Source organism: Miniopterus schreibersii (genome assembly GCF_964146895.1).
Source record: "Miniopterus schreibersii genome assembly, chromosome: 1".
Taxonomy (NCBI): Eukaryota; Metazoa; Chordata; class Mammalia; order Chiroptera; family Miniopteridae; genus Miniopterus; species Miniopterus schreibersii.
This window is the reverse complement of record NC_138101.1, coordinates 85190516-85209724: the sequence shown is the minus strand read 5'-3', so window position 1 is coordinate 85209724 and position 19209 is coordinate 85190516. Positions and strand designations below refer to the sequence as shown.

The following is a 19209-nucleotide window of genomic DNA, read 5'->3' as shown; positions in this document are numbered from 1 at the left end:
TCAGCTCCTCATGATGAAATTATCCACTTATTAACATAACTGATCCTACTATATAATTCTATTATTATTATTATTAAATTTATTGCAGGGACAATGGTTAATATGAACATATAGCTTTCAGGTGTGGGTTTCTATGTTACAAGATCTGCATATTGAACTGTGTGCCCACCACCCAAAGTCCTATCTTCTCCTGTCACCTTATATCAGGACCCTCTTGACCCACCCCCTTTGCTCTGGCAACCACCACACTGCTGTTTGTGTCAATGACTTTCAGTTTTATATCCCACATATGAGCGAAATCGTATGGTTCTTAGCTTTGCCTGCCTGACTTATTTCACTTAGCATAATATTCTCAAGGTCCGTCCCTGTTGTTGCAAAGGGCAGTATTTCACCCTTTCTTTTGGCTGAGTAGCATTCCACTGGGTACATGTACCGCATCTTCTTTACCAGTCCTCTCTCCCAGGACACTTCGGTTGTTCCCATATAATGGAAGCACATGAATAATAATGATGTGTACTTAGTGTTGGTACTTACTTTATATGCATTATATTTATTTAAAACTAATAATAGACCTATCAGGTAAGTATTAATATGTCTTCCATTCAATAGAGGATAAATCAAGCTTTACAAAGATCAAATACTTTAGACTAAGGTATCCAATTAGTATTGGCAGAGCCAGGATTAGAATCTGGGCCCTAGCCCCAGTGTAAGTTCAGCCTTCTTAATGCTAGGTAGGTTAAACACTGAAGGAAAATTTCTGTATTTAAGATATGATAGAAATGACCAGAAATGCCTCACTGTACCACAAATCATCACCAGCCAACTTTGGATAGTTCTTTATAGTTAGGATACAGATTTTATGTGAATGAACTCATTGACGATGAAAAAGAGTGATCTATTTCTTCAGTCTTTAAAGATAGAGCTACATGTATTTTGTTCTTTAATTCATATTCTGATTGTCCTAAGTATATATATGTAAAGTTATATGTTTGTATGTATATATATGTGTGTATATGTATACTGTATATATATATATATATATGTGTATATATATATATATATATATATATATATATATATATACACGAATGTGTACCAGATATATAGAAAATTACCCATATCTATTCTTGCCTATGGTGAATTTCTTATTTTAAGATAACACAGCTTACTTATAACTAATTGACCTCCAAACCAAGAAAGTTGAAGTGATGTTTTAGTGTGAACAAGTAATTATTTGTAAACATAGTGATTAGAGCATTACTCACTCTCACTGCAGTTCCTGAACGATTCTGATTTTTATAAGTACATACATTGCTTTATCAAATAAAATAATAAATTTCTAAGGTAGAAATTGCACAGAGAAACATGAGCTTCTGCTTTCATTATTGACTCGTTAGTCAATTATTCCTTCTAGCCTTCTATAATGTTTGTGACTGGAGATCTCCAAGATCCTTTAAAAATACTAAAGCTCTTAAAATTTTAACTGTTCCATTATTTCATTCTTTTGCAAAGGTTTACTGAGCATCTATTATGTATTTGGCAGTGTTCTAAGCAGTTGGGACACATAATTACACAAAACAGACACACTGCCTGCCTTCATAGAATGGAGGAAGGAGACAGTAAGCAGGAAATGTGATAAATGAGTAAAGTGGGTAGTTTTTTAAAGACTGTGTAACAAGAGAAACAAAAGAAAAATAAACAAATGGGACTACATCAAACTAAAAAAGTTTTGCACAGCAAAGGAAATCATCAATAAACCAAAAAGACAACTCACCGAATGGGAGAACATATTTACCAATAATACAGCTGATAAGCAGTTAATATCTGTACTTTATAAAGAACTTATACAACAACTCAACACCAAAAACACACACAAAACAATCTAATTCAAAAATGGGCAAAGGACCTGAATAGACACTTCTCCAAAGAGGGCTTACAGATGGCCAAGAGACATATGAAAAGATGCTCAACATCACTAATCATAAATTAAAACCCCAATGAGATATCACCTCACACCTGTCAGAATGGCTGCCATCAATAGATCAATGAATGATAAGTGATGGGAAAAATGTGGAGAAAAGAGAACCCTCATGCACCGCTGGTGGGAATGCAGACTGGTGCAGCCACTAGGAAAACAGTATGGAGGCTCCTCAAAAAATTAAAAATGAAACTGTCTTATCAAGTGATTCCACTTTTGAGTATTTAACAAAAGAAACACAAACCACTAATTTGAAAGAATATATGCACCCTTATGTTCATTGCAGCATTATTTGGAAGCAATAGGCAAGATTTGGAAGCAGCCCATCAGTAGATGAGTGGATAAAAAAGCTGTGGGACATTTACACCATGGGATACTATTCAACAGTTAAAAAGAAGAAAATCCTACCTTTTGGGACAGCATAGATGGACCTGGAGAGTATTATGGTACGTGAATAAGCCAGTCAGAAAAAGACAAGTACCATGTGATTTCATTTATGTGTGGAGTCTAAGAATTTAATGAACAAAACAAACAAAACAGAAACAGACTCAGAGATACAGAAAGCAGACCGGCATGTCAGAAGGGTGGGGTTTTGGAGGGCTTGGTGGGAAAGGTGAAGGGATTAAGCAAAAAAACACACAAACCACAAAATTTAAAAAAAGTTTTTAAAAAATTGACACAGACAACAGTTTGGTGATTATCAGAGGGAAAGGAGTTTGGGGAGGTAGAAGAGGCTAAGGGAGGTATAAATGATGCCAGAAGGAGACTTGACTCGGGGTGGTGAGCACACAATACAATATACAGATGATGTATTATAGAATTATCCACTTGAAACCTATAAATTTTATTAAGCAATGTCATCCCAACAAATTCAATAAAAATTTGTAACAAAATAAAGCAGAATGAGAGGACTGTTGGAGCTGGGTATGGGTTCATTTTCAAAACCACAGTCAGAGTGGGTTGTGAAGAATACAAACTCTGAACAAACACTTGAAGGAGGTGAGGGAGTGAGCCATGCAAACTTGAACTGCAGGTGGGAGAACATTTCAGACAGAGAGAAGAAATAGTGCAAAGCCCCAAATCCTGAGTGTCCCTGGTATTTAAGAGCACTGGCAAGGGAGCCTTGTGACTGGGCACAGGGAGGGAGACAGTAATAAGACAGAGGAGAGGGGCAGGGCAGACCAGCCTTGAAGAAACTTTTATACCATCGTAAGGATCTTCTTATCAACTGTGCTTTGGGGCCCAGTTCTAGAAAATTGTGATTATTAACTGAGTTCTTGAGTGCCTCCTTTGATGCCTTAATGTACCTGGTACTTTGATCCTTCTTGCCTCTGATCAGGCAAAGTTGCTAAGTCTCTGGAGAGAGAGCTGGGGAAAGCAGTTGACATTGGCAGAATTAGAGGTGATGTACCATCTGACTTTTTTAAATATCTAAAATTAGAAAGCATGATGGAAAGAGGGAAGGGAGGAGAGAGTGAGTAAATGTGTTTAGAGAACCAAGTGACCATTTGAATAATTGTTTAAATTGGCATTGGGATGGATGAGACATTTGTGATTTTCCAACTAATTAAGCAATTGAGTGAATCAAAGCAAATGAGGAAAATTCCATACCCGCTCTGTACTTGTATATTTTTTTCTTGCTTTTTAACTAATAGACTTTATCTTTAGCAGTTTTAGATTTACAGGAAAAGTCAGCAGCATGCACAGACAGTTCCCATATATCCCCTTACATTTCCCTCCCCCACGTTTCCACCACTGTTAACATCTTGCCTTATTGTGGTACATTTGTTGCAGTTGATGAGCCAATGTTAATGCTTTACGATTAATTAAAGTCCCTAGTTTACATTGGGGTTCACCCTTTCTGTTGTACATTCCATGAATTTTCACAAATGTATAATGGCATATTTCCAGAGTACTATACCGAATAGTTCCACTGCCCTAAAATTCCCCTGTGCTCAACCTATTCATCCCTCCCTACCTCCCCATACCCAAAGATATATATTTTTAATTGATTTTAGAGAGAAAGGAAGGGGGAGAGAGAGAGAGAGAAAGAGAGAAACATCGATGGGAGAGAAAAACATCAATCAGTTGCTTCCCATATGTACCCTTACCAGGAACTGAGCCCTCAGCCTAGGTATGTGCCCTGACCAGGGATCAAACCTGCAACCTTTTAGTGTACGGGACTATGCTCCAACCTCCTGATCCACCTGGCCAGGGCAACCACTGATCTTTTTTATGTCATTTATAGTTTTGCCTTTCCCAGAAATGCATATAGTTACAATCATACTTGAAATTGAATCTGTTTTACCATATTGGTGCGGCAGGCAAGGGGACGGGGGCTGCCCTGGTCACAGGGGCCCTGAGCTGTGCCCCAGCCAGGTACCTGGTACCTGACCAGATTCCCCACAGTGCTGCAACTAACCCCATACCATCCAGAGTGCCTCCAAGAACCCTGACCCTCTGTCCCTCCATCCCTAGACCAACCATTCCCTAACCCCAGAAATACCACCTGCCAAATATCCCAGCCTGTTGGTGAGGGACAGGAGAAAGGAGAGGAGACCCTACAAGAACGGAGGCCTCTGCCAGTCCACTTTATCCCCCAGGTCCCCAAGACAGAGCTGGATCTGAAGCCCAGACACAGAGGCTAAGGCAAAGCCTGGGCCTGGGCCTCTTACCCACTTGACTTTGTTCCTCTCTCCCTCTGTTCGTCTGTCTGCTTGCCTATCTGGGTCACTCCTTTCGGTCTGTTGGTCTATTCCTGAGAAACTCATCACTTCAAGTCCTGGCAAACTCCCAGACTGCCCCATACTATTATCCATAAACTGATCTCTTTCTAAAAAAGAAAGCAAAACCCCAAGGTCAGCTAGATTGTATCCTATGTTATCCTCTAGAAATTTTATAGTTTATAGCCTTTTCAGATTGGCTTCTTTCACTTAGAAAAATACACTTAAGTTTCTCCGTCTTTATTTTGGCTTGCTGGCTCATTTGTCGTTCATCACTGAATGAGATTCCAGTGTGTGGATGTAGCAAATTGTGTTTGTCCATTGCCCTACTGAAGAACCTCTTGGTTGCTTCCAAGTTTTGGCCTTGTAAGTAAAGTTGCTATAGACATTCACATGCAGGTAATATAAGTTTTCAACTCCTTTGGATAAATACCAAAGAGCACAATTGCTAGATCATATGGTAAGAGTATACTTAGTTTTGTAAGAAACTGCAAAATTGTTTTCTCAACTCTGTACCCGTTTGTATTCCCACCAGTAATGATAGAGTTCTTGCTGCTCCTCTTGAGCATATGATGTTTTCAGTATTTGAATTCTAGACCTTCTCATAGGTGTTTTAATTTGCATTTCCCTGATGACATATGATGTTGAGTATTTAATTGTATGCTTATTTTCCATCCGTATCACTTCTTTACTAAGGTTCTGTTCAGATCTTTTGGGCATTTTTAAATTGGGTAATTTGTTTTCTTATTTTTGAGCTTTAAAAGTTCTTATTTGTTTTGGATTACGACACTCTATGAGATATGTGTTTTAAAATATTTTCTCCAGTCTTGTATCTGGAACCAAGTTTTTACTGCCTGCTACTATGAAAGCCGAACTTATGCTGGTGAAAAAGGAAAGATGTTTATTCAAGTGCCAGTCACCTGAGAAGATGGGGGACTCTTGTCAGAAAAGCCCATCTCAATACTGCAGTGCAGGCAGAGGCTCTTATAAGGAGGAGTAGGGAAAGCAGAACAAAGAAATCAAGGGGTGGGCGGTTGAAAAGCTCTCTATGTGCAGGCCAGCACAGTCCATTCCAGTAAGGATCTAGAAACTGGTTAAGTGATGGTTTGTTGTGTGTCATACTGGTGTTTGTCATCCTGGTTCTACATTGTCCTGGGTCTGCAGTTGGAAGTCAGCATTTCCCCTAGAACTGGAATGAACTGGAATGACTGATGATCAGAGTCTATATCTTCTGAAGTTAGTTCCTAGGATTCTTATATAAGTATGCTGTTTATCTACAAGCTACATATTAGTCAGAGTCAGCATTTACAGAAACAAAATCAAAAGAATGGTGAGGTGGATTATAATTCTCCACTGTTACAGTTTCCAAGTTGTCTCTTCATTTTCAAATTAGTGTCTTTCACAGAACAGAAGTTTTTAATTTCAATGAAATCCAACTTACCAATTTTTAAATTCATGGCTCATGATTTTGGTTTTGTATATAAAAAATCATTGGGAAAACGTGATTACCAAGGTTTTCTCCTACAGTACCTTCTAGAAGCTTTATAGTTTTGTGATTTAATTTTACGTCTATAAACCATTTTGAATTAATTTTGATGAAATTCGGAAGCTTTGTGTTTAGAATCATTTTTTGCATGTGGATGTCTAGTTGTTCCAGTACCATCTGTTGAAAAAAACTAACCTTCCTCAATTAATCGCCTTTTTTCCTTTGTCAAATACCATTTAACTGTATTTATGTGGTCTGTCCAGGCTCTGTATTCAGTCCCATGGATAAATCTGTCTGTTTTCACCAGCACCACACTGTGTTTATTAGTGAAACTTTTACATAATGTCCTGCAGTCAGGTAGTGTCAGTTCTCTGTTCTTATCATTCAATATTATGTTGGCTATTCTGAGTCTTTTGCTTTACCATATAAACTTCACAATGAGTTTGTCAATAGCCTCAAAATAGCTTGTTGTGATTTTGACTGGAATTAAACGAAATCTTTACATCAAGTTGGGAAGAACTTACATCTTGACAATATTGAGTCTTCCTCATGGAATATCATCCATTTATTTGAATCTTTCCTTTTTTCCCCCATCAGTTTTGTAATGGTCGTCATATAGATCTTGTACTTTTTTGGTTACATTTATATATATATTTCTTTTTTCAGTGCTAATATAAATTATACTATTTTTAATTTTAAATCCAATTGTTCATTGTTGGAATACAAGAAAATAATTGACTTTTGTGTATTAACCTCGTGCCTTGCAACCTTGCTATAAATTGTTTATTAATTTCAGGAGTTGTTGATTCTTTGGATTTTCTATGTAGATAATCATGTCACTTGCAAGCAAAGGCATTTTTATTTCTTCACAATCAGTATAATTTTTATTTCCTTTTCTTCTTTTATTGCATTAGCTAGGATTTCCAGTACAATGTTGAATAAAAACAGTGAGAGCAGACATCCTGGCTTGTTCCTGATCTTAGCAGAAAAGTATCTTTTTTCCCAACATAAAAATGAGGTTAACTGTAAGTTCTTTGTAGATGTTCTTTATCAAGTTGAGGAAGCTCCCTTCCTATTCCAAATTTCCAAATAGTTGTTATCATGATGGGTTTTGGATTTTGCCATAGGCTTTTTATGTATCTATATAATTATATAATTTTTTCTACAGCTTGCTGATATGACAGATTCCATTAATCAATTTTATAATATTTACCAACCTAACATATCTTGGATAAATCCCTTCTGGTTGTATATAATTGTTTTCATACATTGTTGGATTCAGTTCGCTAATATTTTAAACATTTTGGCATCTATGTTCATGGGAGATATTGATGTGTAGTTTACCTTTCTGATTATGCCTTTGTCTGCATTTGATATTAGGGAAAAGCTGCCCTCGCAGAATGAATTTGAAAAGGTTCCCTCTGCTTCTATTTTATGGTTATGATGTGGAGAATTGATATAATTTATTTCTTAAATGTTTATTAGAATTCACCAGTGAACCCATTGGGCCTGATTCTTTCTTTTTGGAAGGTTACTAATAATTGATTCATTTCTTTAATAAATATAGTCTTATTTAGATTCTCTAATTCTCCTTGTCTGAGTTTTGGTAAATGTGACTTTCAAGGAATTGGTAGTTTCATCTAGATTATCCAATTTGTGGGCCAAGAGTTGTTAATAATGGTCCTTATTATTCTTTCAGGAGATTAATCGTGATGGTTTCCCTTTCATTTCTAATATTATATTAGTGTCTTCTCTCTTTTTCCCTTGGGTAACCTGGTTAGAAGTTTAGCAATTTCTCTTTCCGAAGAAACAGCTTAGCTTATTGATTTTAGATCTTTCTTACTTTTTACTATATGCATGTAATTCTATAAAACTTCTCTATAAGGACTGCCCCACAAGTTTTGATAAGACTTATTTTCATTTTCATTTAGTTTGAAATACTTTCGGTTTTCTTGTGACTTCTTTACCCGTGTGTTATTGAGAAATATGTTGTATACTCTCCAAGCAGCTGGAAGTTTTCCAGCTATCTTCCTGTTATTGTTTCTCATTAAATTATATTGTAATCTGAGAGCATATGTTGTATGATTTCCATTCTTTTAAATTTGCTACAGCCTCATTTATGACCCAGGATGTTGTCAATCTTGAGTATTTCCTGGGAGTTTGGAAAGAAGGGCTATTCTGCTGTTGCTGGGTGAAGTAGTCTATAGATGTGAATTAGATCCAGTTGATGGATGCTATTAAGTTCAGCTACTAATTTGTTGCCTCCTGATCTGTCAATTACTGATTGATAAAGGGATATTGAAGTCTCCAACTGCATGAGTAGATTCATCTATTTCTCCTGAAGTCCTACCAGTTTTTACCTCATCTGATGCTGCTGTTAGGTGCATACACATTTAGGAGTGTTGTCATCTTACAGGACTGAAGGCTTTCTCATTATGTGATATCCTTTTGTCTCTAATAATTTTCCTGTTCTTGAAGTCTACTTGCTCAAAATTAATATAGCTTTTCCAGCTTTCTTTTCATCAATATTACCATGGTATATCTTTTCCTATCCCTTTACTTTTAATCTATTTATGTCTTTATATATAACTTGAGTTTCTTAGAGAAAATATATAGTTGTGTCTTGTTTTTTAATCCAGTCTAACAATCTCTGTCTTTTAAATGATGTAGTTACAAAACACAATTAAAGTGATTATTGGTAGTTGCATTAAAATGTAGCATATGTGTTATTGTTTTATATTTATTCACCTTTTTCTCTTTTTTTTGTCCCTACTCATATTTGCCTTGTTTTTTTAAAAAAATAAATATATATGTGTGTGTGTTTATTGATTTCAGAGAGAGGAAGGGAGAGGGAGAGAGAGATAGAAATATCAGTGATGAGAGAGTCACTGATTGACTGCCTCCTTCATGCCCCCTGCTGGGGATTGAGCCTGCAACCTGGGCATGTGCCCTGACAGGGAGTTGAACCGAGATCATAGGTCGGTGCTCAACCACTGAGCCACACCATCCAGCGGCCTTATTTGTTTTAATTGAGCATTTTATATGATTTATTTTTCCCCCTCTTAGCATATCAATAATATTTCTTTTACTCTTAATTTATTGTTAGCTCATGACTTTGCAATATGCACTTATAAATAATCCAAGTCCCCTTTCAAATGACACTATACCCCTTCATGGGTAGTGCAAGTACCTTATAACACAGTATTCTCAGTTCCTCCCTTCCGTTTCTTATAACATGCGGCCTGCCATTCATTTCACTTACCCATAAGCTTAAAATTACTGAATAAATTCTTGCTATTATTCTTTTGAATAAACTGTTATTTATTAGAATAATTAAAATAAGACAAGTAAAAGATTTCATTTACTATCATCTATTCCTTCTCTAACACTCTTCTTTATGCAGATCTGATTTTCTGACTGCTGTAATTTTCCTTCTTTCTGAAGAACTTCTTTTAACTTTACTTTCAAGGTAGGTCCACTAGTAAAAAAATCTTCAATTTTCATTTGTCTGAGGAAATCTTTATTTTTCTTTTATTTTGCTGGATAATTTTGCTGGATACATACTTCCAGGTTGAAGGGTTTTGGTTTTTCTTTTTCCTTTCAGCACTTTCAATATTTCATTTCACTGTTTTCTTGTTTTCATGGTTTCTGAAAAGAAGTCTGATGTAATTCTTATCATTGATCCTCTATAAGTAAGGAGTTTTATTCCTCTGGTTTCCTATCTACACCTAGGCATAGGATATTCAAACTGGTTCTCTGCAGTAAATACAAGTCTGATATTTATCCTGCTTGGTGTTCTCAGATCTTCCGGGATCTGTGGTTTATTGTCTATTATTAATTTTAGAAAAGTATCATTCATTATCACTTTAAATATTTTTTCTGTTCTTTCTTCTGCTGCTGCTATTCACAATAGGTATGTGACAACTTCGGTAACTATCCCACAGTGTTTGCATATTCTCCTTCATTTTTTCAGTCTTTTTTTTTCCTTTTGTATTTCAAATTAAGTTTCTGTGGACATATTTTTAAGATCATCGATTCTTTCCTCTACTGTGTCCAATCTATTGATATGCCCATTAAAGGCATGCTTCATTTCTGTTAGAGTGTTTTATCATTTATAGCATTTTATTTTGATTCTTTCTTAGAGTTTACAACTGTCTGTTAATGTTATCAATCCATTCTTGCAAATTTTCCACTTTTACCATTACAGCTCTTAGCTTATTAGTCATACTTATATTAAATTCCCTGTCTGATGATCTCATTATTTCTGCCATATCTAAATCTGGTTCTGATATTTGCTCCATCTCTTCAAACAGTATTTTTTTTTTTTGTATTTTACTATGCCTTGTAATTTTTTGACAGCCTGACATGAAGCATTGGAGTAGAAGCAGTTAGGCCTTTAGTGTGAGATTTTGTTTATCTGGCTAGAGATGAGACCGGGTCTACTCTTTGTTGTAACTATAGATATCAGGGCCCATACTTTCCCCTATTGTCTTTGGGTTTCCAGAAATATTTCTTCCAAAATAAGATCTGCCATTTCTGTTCCTTCAGTTGCATTTCTGTTATTACACAGAAGCTCTGCTTATGTGTTGGTCAGCTGTGGGATAAGGGAAACCTTTCCATAGGCTATGATTAGGTCCGTCTTTTATTGAATCTTTTAGTGACCCTGGGCTGTATCCTTCACAATTGCCTCTTATGTTTTGTTTTTTTTTTGGTGTTTTGTTTTTGTTTTCCTTCTCCTTAGGTAAGACAGAAAGGCTAAGGGTGGTTGGAATTGCTTATTTCACTTCCCCCAAATGGAAAACTATCAGAGGCTGGAGTTGGGTATTTTTCTTTCTCCAATTTGTTAAGCTCTGATAAACTCCAGTAAATCAAGCTCTCTTTTTCATTCATTCATTCATTTATTTATTTATTTTGATTTATCTGTATTGTTGAAAGTATTACAGATGTCCTCCTTTCTCCCACTGACTCCCTCCACCCCGCCCCCCACCCCCCAGGCCTTCACCACACTATTGTCTCTGTCTATGGGTTATGCGTATATGCATATAAATTCTTAGGTTAATTCCTTCCTCCCACCCCCCCACTCGCCCCACCCCCACTTTTCCTCTGAGATCCCTCAGTCTATTCCATGCTTCTATGTCTCTGAATCTATTTTATTCATCAGTTTATTTTGTTCATTAACTTCCACATATGAATGAAGCTGTCTTTAAACAATTTGGCTTGAGGGCAGGACTGGCTAAGAAGAATACAATGCTGGGTATATTTCAAAATGCTTTCTTTTCCCCTTTTCCTACCAAAAGTTTGAGGGGATTTTTCTCTGTTTTTCAATGTGAGAACCTTGCAGGGCTCCTAGTGGTAAAATTCACTAGGTCTTGGGGATTCCCCCCAAGAACGTTTTACTTTCGCCAGGTCAGCATGGCTCAGCAGTTGAGCATTGACCTAGGATCCAGGAGATCGAGGCTCAATTCCCAGTCAGGGCACATGCCTGGATTGCAGGCTGGATCCCCTGTAGGGGGCGTGCTGAAGGCAGCCGATCAATGACTCTCTCATCATTGATGTTCCTGTCTCTCTCACTCCCTCTCCCTTCCTCTCTCTGAAATCAATAAAGACATATTTTTAAAAAAAATGTTTAACTTTCAAACTTGTCCACAGTGAGCCTCCAGAAATTGATCAATTATAGTTCAGGTTTCTCTTAACCCAATACTGGTTCCTATAGGAGTTTCTATCCTGGGCTTCTGTTCTGGTAAGTTGTGACTCTCAGTATCCACTCATATCTCTTCAGTTTTGGGAGCAGTGGTCATAATTGCTCAGTGATCTCAATTGGTCTGATAGACCTAAGAAAAGTTGTTGATTTTCAGTTTTTTTCTTATCATGAGGGCCAGAATAATGGTTTCCAGGGTCCTTACATGCCTTACTAGAGGCTGGAAGTCTGTGCTGTACACATGTAATGAATTGTTTAATCTCTCCATCTCTAATTTTAAATGTGTAGAGAACAATCAATAGTCTTACCATACATCTACACATGTGGTGAGGTTCATGTAACATAATATGTGTGAATGTGCTAAATTTTCATTAATGTGAGCAACATTGTTAATATATATGTCCTTTACTAAATGAGTATAAAGCCTCTAACCTCTTCTTTTTGAGGGAAATTTCCATGTTCATTACTTTTGATTTTTTCTGTCTTCTTATATAAAATTTGATTGTTTTCAAATGAAACTATGAGAATCTATGCACTGCTAGGGATTAGCATTGCTCAATTCATTGCTTTGCCCTATCAGTGATGATTAAAGAACAGATGCCTAGCAGAAGAGCTGAGAGTACATGTGGCCAAGTTCCTTCTTGTTGATGCATTTCATATAATAATTTAATGAGCTAAATACATACGAAAGTGGATGAGTGTTTCTGATATCTAGAAATGTCCATTCAGAAACTCTAAGTTACCTACTCTAAGTTTCCACCAGTGGCGTGCCTTCACTGTTGCAAGCACCTGGAGATTCTTAATAGCCACATAGAAGAACTTCAGCAAAAGCTACTAATCAAGATTATTCAATTCTTTACCTGGACAATCTAGATACATGAGTATTATTGAAATAGCTGGTCTCTAATATCTATAATTTTCTGAATTTTATCATTAACAATCATATTTTCTATTACCTCTTTATAGCTGTTTTTGTGTTTTTTTTGTTTTTTATTTTTTATTTTATTTTTTGAAACTTTATTGTATATTTATTTATTTATTTTTTATTGTTTTAATGTTTCTTTATTCTTTTTGTTGAGACCATTACAGATGTCCCCCTTTTAACCCCACTGATCCCCTCCATCCCACATCTATCCCACCTTCAGGCCCTCCCCACACCAATGTCCAAGTCCATGGGCTAGGCCCATAAACATACAAGTTCCCTGATTAATCTCTCCCCACCCAGACCCCCATCCCCACCTTCCCTCTGAGGTCCCTCAATTTGTTCCAAGCTTCTATGTTACTGGATCCACTTTGTTCATCAGTTTATTTTGTTTATTATATTCCACATATAAGTGAGATCATTTGGTACTTGTCCTTCTCTGACTGGCTTATTTTACTTAGCATAGTACTCTCTAGTTCCCTCCATACTGTGCCACAGGCAAAAAGGACCTTCCTCTTCACAGCTGCATAGTATTCCATGGTGTAAATGTGCCACAGCTTTTTATCCATTCATCTACTGATGGGCACTTGGGCTGTTTCCAGATCTTAGCTATTGTAAATTGCGCTGCTATGAACATAGGGGTGCATAAGTTCTTTGCTATTGGTGTTTGAAGTTCCTTGGGATATATTCCTAGAAGTGGGATCACTAGGTCAAATGGCAGGTCAATTTTTAATCTTTTGAGGAAACTCCATACTGCTTTCCATAGTGGCTGCACCAGTCTGCATTCCCACCAGCAGTGTACTAGGGTGTCCTTGTCTCCACACCTTCACCAGCACTTGTAGTTTGTTGACTTGTTGATGGAGCCATTCTGACAGGTGTGAAGTGACACTTTATTGTGGTTTTAATTTGCATCTCTCTGATGATTAGCGATGTTGAGCATTTTTTCATATGTCTCTTAGCTATCTGTATGTCCTCTTTGGAGAAGTGTCTATGTCCATTGCCCATTTTTTAATTGGATTGTTTGTCTTCCTTTTGTTAAGTGGTATGAGTTCCTTACATATTTTGTATATTAACCCTTTTTCTGATATGTCATTTGCAAATATGTTCTCCCATACAGTGAGCTCCCTTTTCGTTTTGTTGATGGTTTCCTTTGTTGTGCAGAAGCTTTTTATTTTGATGCAGTCCCATTTGTTTATTTTCTCCTTTGTTTCTCTTGCCCTAGGAGATGTATCAGCAAACATATTGCTATGATACATGTCTGAGATTTTACTGCCTATGTTTTCCTCTAGGATTTTTATGGTTTCATGCCTTACATTTAAGTCTTTTATTGATTTTGAATTTACTTTTGTGTATGGTGCAAGTTGTTGGTCCAGTTTTATTTTTTTGCCTGTATCTGTCCAATTTTTCCAACATCATTTATTGAAAAGACTGTCTTTACTCCACTGTATGTTCTTGCCTCCTTTGTCAAATATTAATTGACCATAATGGCATGGGTCAATTTCTGGGTTCTCTGTTTTGTTCCACTGATCAATATGTCTGTTCTTGTGCCAGTAGCAAGCTGTTTTGATTTCAGTGGCTTCATAGTGTAACTTGATATCTGTATTGTGATCCCCCCAACTTTGTTCTTCTTTCTCAACATTGCCGTGGCTATTTGGGGTGTTTTTGGTTCCATATAAATTTTAGAAGTGTTTTTTCTATTTCTGTGAAATATGCTGTTGGTATTTTAATAGGGATTGCAATGAATTTATAGATTGCTTTGGGTAATATGGACATTTTAATGATATTAATTCTTCTAATCCATGAACATGGTATATTTTTCCATTTGTTTATATCTTCCTCTATTTCTTTTTTCAGTGTCCTGTAGTTTTCTGAGTAAAGGTCGCTTACATCTTTGGTTAAGTTTATTCCTAGGTATCTTATTTTTTTAGTTGCAATGGTAAATGGGATTGTTTTTTTAGTTTTTGTTTCTGAGAGTTCATTATTGGTGTATAAAAATGCCATCGATTTCTGGGTGTTAATATTATATCCTGCTACCTTGCTGAATTCATTTATTAAATCTAGTAGTTTTCTGGTGGAGTCTTTAGGATTCTCTGTGTACAATATCATGTCATCTGCAAATAATGACAGGCCAATAAATTATGAAGTTGAAACAGTAATCAAAGGGCTCCCAGCACACAAAAGCCCTGGCCAGGATGGATTTACAGGGGACTTTTACCAAACATCCAAAGAAGAATTAACACCTATCCTCCTCAAACTATTTCAAAAAATCCAAGAGGAAGGAACACTTACAAACTCTTTTTACAAGGCCAGCATTAGCCTAATTCCAAAAACAGATAAAGATACTACAAAGAAAGAGAATTACAGGACAATATCCCTGATGAACATAGATGCTAAAATCCTCGACAAAATATTGGCAAATTGGATCCAACAATATATTAAAAAGAACATACACCATGACCAAGTGGATTTATTCCAGGGATGCAAAGCTGGTACAATATTCACAAATCAATAAATGTGTTACATCGTATAAACAAATTGAAAGATAAAAATCACATGATCATATCAATAGATGCAGAAAAAAACGATAAATTCCAATGCCCATTTTTGATAAAAACTCTCAGCAAAGTGAGAATAGAGGGATCCTACCTCAACATAATAAAGGCCATATATGACAAACCTACAGCCAACGTCATACTCAATGGGAAAAAATTAAAACCATTTCCCCTAAGAACAGGAACAAGACCAGGATATCCACTTTCACTACTGTTATTCAACATAGTACTGGAAATCCTAGACACAACTATTAGAGCAGACGAAAACATAAAAGGCATCCAAATACGAAAGGGGTAAACAAAACTGTCATTATACCTGTTTTTGAATGTTTTTATCCAAACATATGTTCATTTAAGTGCTGAGGAGTTGCTTCCTCAAAAATTTAACTTAAACTTAATAGGATAATATGTATTTTGGTAACATTTTATTCTATCTATATTTTTTTGATTTAGCAACTTTTCCTCAAATTTTCCCTGCCATAAAGTATGAGCAGTTCCTTTGAGTATATCATCCTTGCATATAATATAAATATATTAAAATATATAAACTTCATTTTATATATTCTTTGAACCTATATTATTTTATTAAAAATTCACAATAAACAATTATTTTGCAATATATAATTTTGACTATTACTCTATTAATGAGTATTTGTTCAACCAAAATTTAAAATTTCAAAAACAGAAGTAGCCAAATTATTCATCCAGCAGTTGATTTTTAGAAAACTGCTTCAAACAATAAGTTATTGTTGCAAGATAAATTGTCTTCCAGTAATGTGTATAATAAAATATGAAATTAGAAACAAATAAAATTATAATTAATTACTTTTCAAGGATATTCGCCATTTTGCTTTTTCAAATAGATGTTTAAAAATTTGGTTTTTTAAAAAAAAAACAAAATACCTTTTCCTGAAAGTTATCTCTCTCTCACACACACACACACACACACACACAAGCATATAACTAGTAAAGACAATGAATTTTATTTCTATTGAAAGATAAGACATACATACTATAATTTTAGCCTTGGTGAGTTTCTCATTGACCATCATTATGACGAAGGGACCATCTTAAATGACCCTCCTAATTTTTCCATTGTCCATTGTGACTGCAGAAACACTTGACATCACATGCAGTTGTTCAATTTAATACATTGGTGGTATTATAAATACACGTTACCATTGAAACATACCATGATCTTGTCAGTTTCATTGCAATTACATAGTTAGTGAAGTGCAGCAGAATTTATTTGAACTATACTAGGGTGAAAAAATGAGATAAGATAGGTTGACATCTATTGGAGAGTTAATGCTCATGATGGGGTGTATGGGGAGCAGTCAGGGAATGTCATGTGAGGTTTTGAGAAGTAGAGTAAAAGGACAATGAAAGAAAATGAAATTTGGCAAGAGCATGCAGGATTGATTGAAGTTTTAAAACTCCGAAAGCAGAGAATAAAATGAAGCATAAACAGAATAGATACACGCACACGTAGCATCTAGGGAACTGATATCTATAAAAATTTAGTAAGAAAGAAAATATAAAAAAATGTCATTTGAGCTTTACCTTTTCTGTTGTTTAAATACAGATTTTTTTTTTTTTTTTTTTAAGAGAGAACTATGAATGACAGTTTTTCGTCGGTGGTTTTTTGTGGGGGTTTTTTTTGAATGTTTTTACTGTTTTAAAAAATGATCAGAACTTGGCACAGTGATTGGTTTCAAAGCTAACTTATTTCTATTTCTTTTTTGTTGTTGTTGAATCTGTTAGTCCTTGAACTTTAAAACATCCTGAATATTCACATTAATTAATTCAGGAAGATTTTCTGTCAAAATGTTAAATATTTTCTGTACATTACTTTGGTTTCTAAAATTACTTCTCATGGTCATTTACAGTGAAGATTTTTTTTTTTTTCTCCAGTGATACAACCTTAGTCAAACATGGGTGATGTTCTTTAGCAATGAGAATTCTAGTTGTATACCACCTCCAGCTCTTCAGGTGCTTTAAAAGTTATAGTGTTTACCATGTTCAGTTTGATACACGGAAACTAACATGACAAAACCAAAGGTCTAATTAATGACAGAAAATATAACATCCATAGGTTCACTTTATCAGCACGGTATGCACATATAGAAAATATTATAGTCAAGGTACTGAGCTGTCACATTGCTGAGCTCCATTCTTTCATTAACAACCTGGATGCCCATGAAAAGCAGAGTCAGGATTCAATTGCAGGCAGTCTGGCTCCAAGTTTGTCCTTTGAATCACTAAGCTATGGCTTTGAGATGATGGATTTATCATGTGGCCAATTAAAAGAAAGGACTAATCATATTTTAATATGCAGCAGCTGACAGGGTACATTATATAGAAATGAAATTAGTCCCCACATGTCAAAAACCTGAAACCATCAAGTCAGTGTAGAGTACTCTCCATGCCTCCTTCTTTCTTAAACATCATAGAAACAAGCAAAAACAATTCGAAAGTGGTTTCCATTCACATTGAGAAGATTCGACTGCCTTGGGTAAAAGATGCCCAAGTATTCTTCTAATATCCAAACCATAAAGAGTGGTTTTTTCTCTGTGTTTTTCCCCCCACCCATTATTAGGTGTATACCATTGAGGAATCTGGACTAAACATCCCAGTGTGGTCAGTGATTGGCAATAAAAGACCCGGTTGGATATATGGATATGTACATCTCTCCAGTAACAGTCCATTTAAGGTGGCATTTGAAGCTGATTTGAGTGGAAATGAACACATCTTTATTGCCCTTGATGACATCTCCTTCACCCCAGAATGTGTATATGGAGGTAAGTGATTCCTGCAGAAAATAGGATATACAGGTATTGTTTTTAATATCTAAATACAGAAGAATTGGGAATTTCTGAGGAATTTCCAGGTTCAGTCCTAGTCATATATTGAAGAAAGAGCAGTCTGTATTGTAGGAGGTAAAGATTTTCTGCCCATGACACCTCACTATGATATTTTCATGTCATCTGGGCAACAAAATAACTTTGACTAAAGTTCATTTGAAAACATGGCAGAAATTTGGTTTCATTAATAAAGCTTTATTGTCACTTTCTTTCCTAAGCTTTGCAGTAACTGCACAAGGTAAAAGTCCCTCTGGGTCACGTATCATATTCCAGACTGTCTTTTCCATCCATATTAACTTTGTTGTTGTTGTTTTCTTTCCTAATCTAAATTTTTTATTTATTTTAATATATATATATTTATTGTCGATAGTATTACAGATGTCCCCTATTTCCCCCCTTTACCCCAATCTACCCAGCCCCTACCTACCCCACCTCCGGCCTTCACCACACTACTGCCTGTGTCTATCAGCTCTTAGTAGTTGATGAATAAAAAAGCTATGGTACATTTATACCATGGAATACTATGCAGCTGTACAAAAGGAGGATCCCTTACCCTTTGAGGCAGTGTGGAGGGACCTGGAGAGTATTATGCTCAGTGAAATAAGCCAGTCACAGAAAGACAAATGTCACATGATCTCATTTATTTGTGGAATCTAATGAACAAAATGAATTGATCTACAAAATAAGCCCTGAGACATGGAGGCACGGGGCAGACTGACATATCTCAGGGATGTGGGGGTGAGCGAGGGGACAAGAAGACATATTAACTTTTGCCCTTCTCTAGGCTTCTCCCCTTCTCCTGTTTCTACTCTACAATCTAAAATTTTTATTCCATTTCACAAAGAAAACAAAAGTCCTGTCACTAACTCCTTTTTTTTATCCTTTTAATTGAAATCTGAATTTCTGCTGCTTAAGATGTCTCTACTTAAGTGGTTATTTATTCTTTTAAAAATTTAGTCGTCAACATCTCAATGCTCAGCAATAGG

General features: G+C 35.8%; 1 protein-coding gene across 1 annotated transcript in view; it reads left to right on the top strand.

The window, feature by feature from the left end:
* MALRD1 (MAM and LDL receptor class A domain containing 1) overlaps positions 1-19209 on the top strand; it is a gene marked incomplete at its 5' end in the record, with an annotated part of 544166 nt that overhangs the window by 396662 nt on the left and 128295 nt on the right. The window contains one exon of the mRNA XM_081144915.1: positions 17959-18160. Coding sequence (XP_081001041.1) covers positions 17959-18160 — 202 coding nt within the window. The remainder of the gene's footprint in view (positions 1-17958; positions 18161-19209) is intronic.